The sequence below is a fragment of the Capra hircus genome, chromosome 23 (genome assembly GCF_001704415.2).
Source record: "Capra hircus breed San Clemente chromosome 23, ASM170441v1, whole genome shotgun sequence".
Classification (NCBI taxonomy): Eukaryota; Metazoa; Chordata; class Mammalia; order Artiodactyla; family Bovidae; genus Capra; species Capra hircus.
This window is the reverse complement of record NC_030830.1, coordinates 19,019,316-19,021,473: the sequence shown is the minus strand read 5'-3', so window position 1 is coordinate 19,021,473 and position 2,158 is coordinate 19,019,316. Positions and strand designations below refer to the sequence as shown.

Below are 2,158 nucleotides of genomic sequence, written 5' to 3'. Positions count from 1 at the left end.
ACTAAGTTTTTTCATCCACACTGCTTTGTTTCTAAGGGCCCAGGTCTACACTAAGCAATGTGTGTATATGTTTCATATCAAGACAACGTAAAAAATCATGATTATCTTCACAAGTGAGAACTTGAAGATCAGAGGATAAGAAACATTCCCAGTATAATGTAACTAATTAGGCAAGGTAGCCTATGAGCCGAAGTCCAGTTCTGTATTATTAAATAATCTCATATGAATTCTGAGCTTATAAAATAAAAAATATATATATCCTCAGTTGTATCCATTATTAGATACTATCTACATGTTCTTCTTTTTTTTTTTTTGAGGGGGTGAGATTTACACAATTTTAATTTACACAGTTTTTACACAGGGAATCTCATTGGCATTAGGAGAAAATAGATGGCACTAGGGGTAAAGAGTTCACCTGCCAAAGGAGACGCAGGAGATGTGGGTTCGAGCCATGGATTGGGAAGATCCCCTGGAAGAGAGCATGGGAACCCACTCCACTATCCTTGCCTGGACAATCCCAAGGACAGAGGAGCCTGGTGGGCTACAATCCATAGGATCGCAAAGAGTTGGACATGACTGAAGTGACTTAGCATACTCTCACAGAAGAATTTCAAATGGCAGGAACTGTGTCTATAACTATTTAATAGAAGGTACTGAGGGTAGAAAGAAGTGAGAACAATGAATTTACAGAATAACAAAAGATCAAATTTTGATATTTTATAAAGAATAAGTTCTATGAATATGGAAACTGATGTTACTTTAAATTTTTTGAAATTTATTTTACTAATATACTTAAATAAAAATAGAAACACTTGAAATACTTGGAAAGATAAATATGTATATTTTTGTAAATATATTTTCACATTATTAATAGCATCATTCTATAAGTTTATACAAATTGTTAGAAAAATGCTTAAAACTGACAGTAAATAAATGTGCTTGTTAACTTACTTTTTATATTCCAGAGAACCAAGAGCTGACCATTTAACATGAATAGGATCAATGAGAGTGTCCCCCAAGAGTTCATCCTCTTAGGTTTCTCAGATCGACCATGGCTGGAGCTTCCACTCTTTGTGGTGTTCCTGATTTCCTATATCTTGACCATCCTGGGCAATCTAGCAATAATTGTTGTGTCCCGTCTGGATTCCAAGCTCCATACCCCCATGTATTTTTTTCTTACCAATCTCTCACTCTTGGACCTTTGCTACACCACAAGTATAGTTCCACAAATGCTGGTAAACATATGCAGCATCAGGAAGGTGATTAGTTATGGCGGCTGTGTGGCACAACTTTTCATTTCCCTGGCTTTGGGTTCCACTGAATGTCTCCTCCTGGCTGTCATGTCCTTTGATAGGTTTGTAGCTATTTGTTGGCCTCTCCGCTACTCCATCATCATGCACCAAAGGCTCTGCCTCCAGCTGGCAGCTATATCCTGGGTTAGTGGCTTCAGCAACTCAGTATTACAGTCCACCTTAACCCTGCAGATGCCACTCTGTGGCCACAAAGAAGTGGATCACTTTTTCTGTGAAGTCCCTGCTCTGCTCAAGTTGTCATGTGTAGACACAACAGCAAATGAAGCTGAACTATTCTTTATCAGTGTGCTATTCCTTCTAATACCTGTGACACTCATTCTGATATCATATGCTTGTATTGTCCAAGCAGTGTTGAGAATACAATCAGTGGAAGGTCGGCGAAAGGCATTTGGAACATGTGGCTCCCATTTGATAGTGGTGTCACTTTTTTATGGCACTGCTATCTATATGTATTTGCAACCACCATCCCCTGCCTCCAAGGACCGGGGAAAGATGGTATCCCTTTTCTATGGAATCATTACACCCATGTTGAACCCCCTTATATACACACTTAGGAACAAAGATGTAAAGGGAGCATTTAAGAGGCTGATTGCGAGGATTTTCTTAATCAAGAAATAGGAATACCCAAATGATAAGCCTTCTTAAAACTTGAAGTTGACTTATTTTAATAATTTAATAAATTAAATTATTTAACTTAATAATAATTTAATTTAATTTAATTTAATCCATCCAAGTTACTTTAGTCTACTCTTAGAACTGTTCTGAAGACCTTCTTCAAATAAAATGTCACTGACAAAAAAGTGCACTTATTTCCTACTGTCTACCTATAGTCATTGCACAAGTCC

At 37.3% G+C, this 2,158-nt stretch overlaps 1 protein-coding gene across 1 annotated transcript; it reads left to right on the top strand.

The window, feature by feature from the left end:
- On the top strand, positions 928–1,953 carry LOC102181115 (olfactory receptor 2B2-like). Its single transcript, XM_005701696.2, has one exon. It carries the CDS (start codon positions 990–992, stop codon positions 1,929–1,931), a length of 942 nt encoding a protein of 313 aa, XP_005701753.1. The 5' UTR covers positions 928–989; the 3' UTR covers positions 1,932–1,953.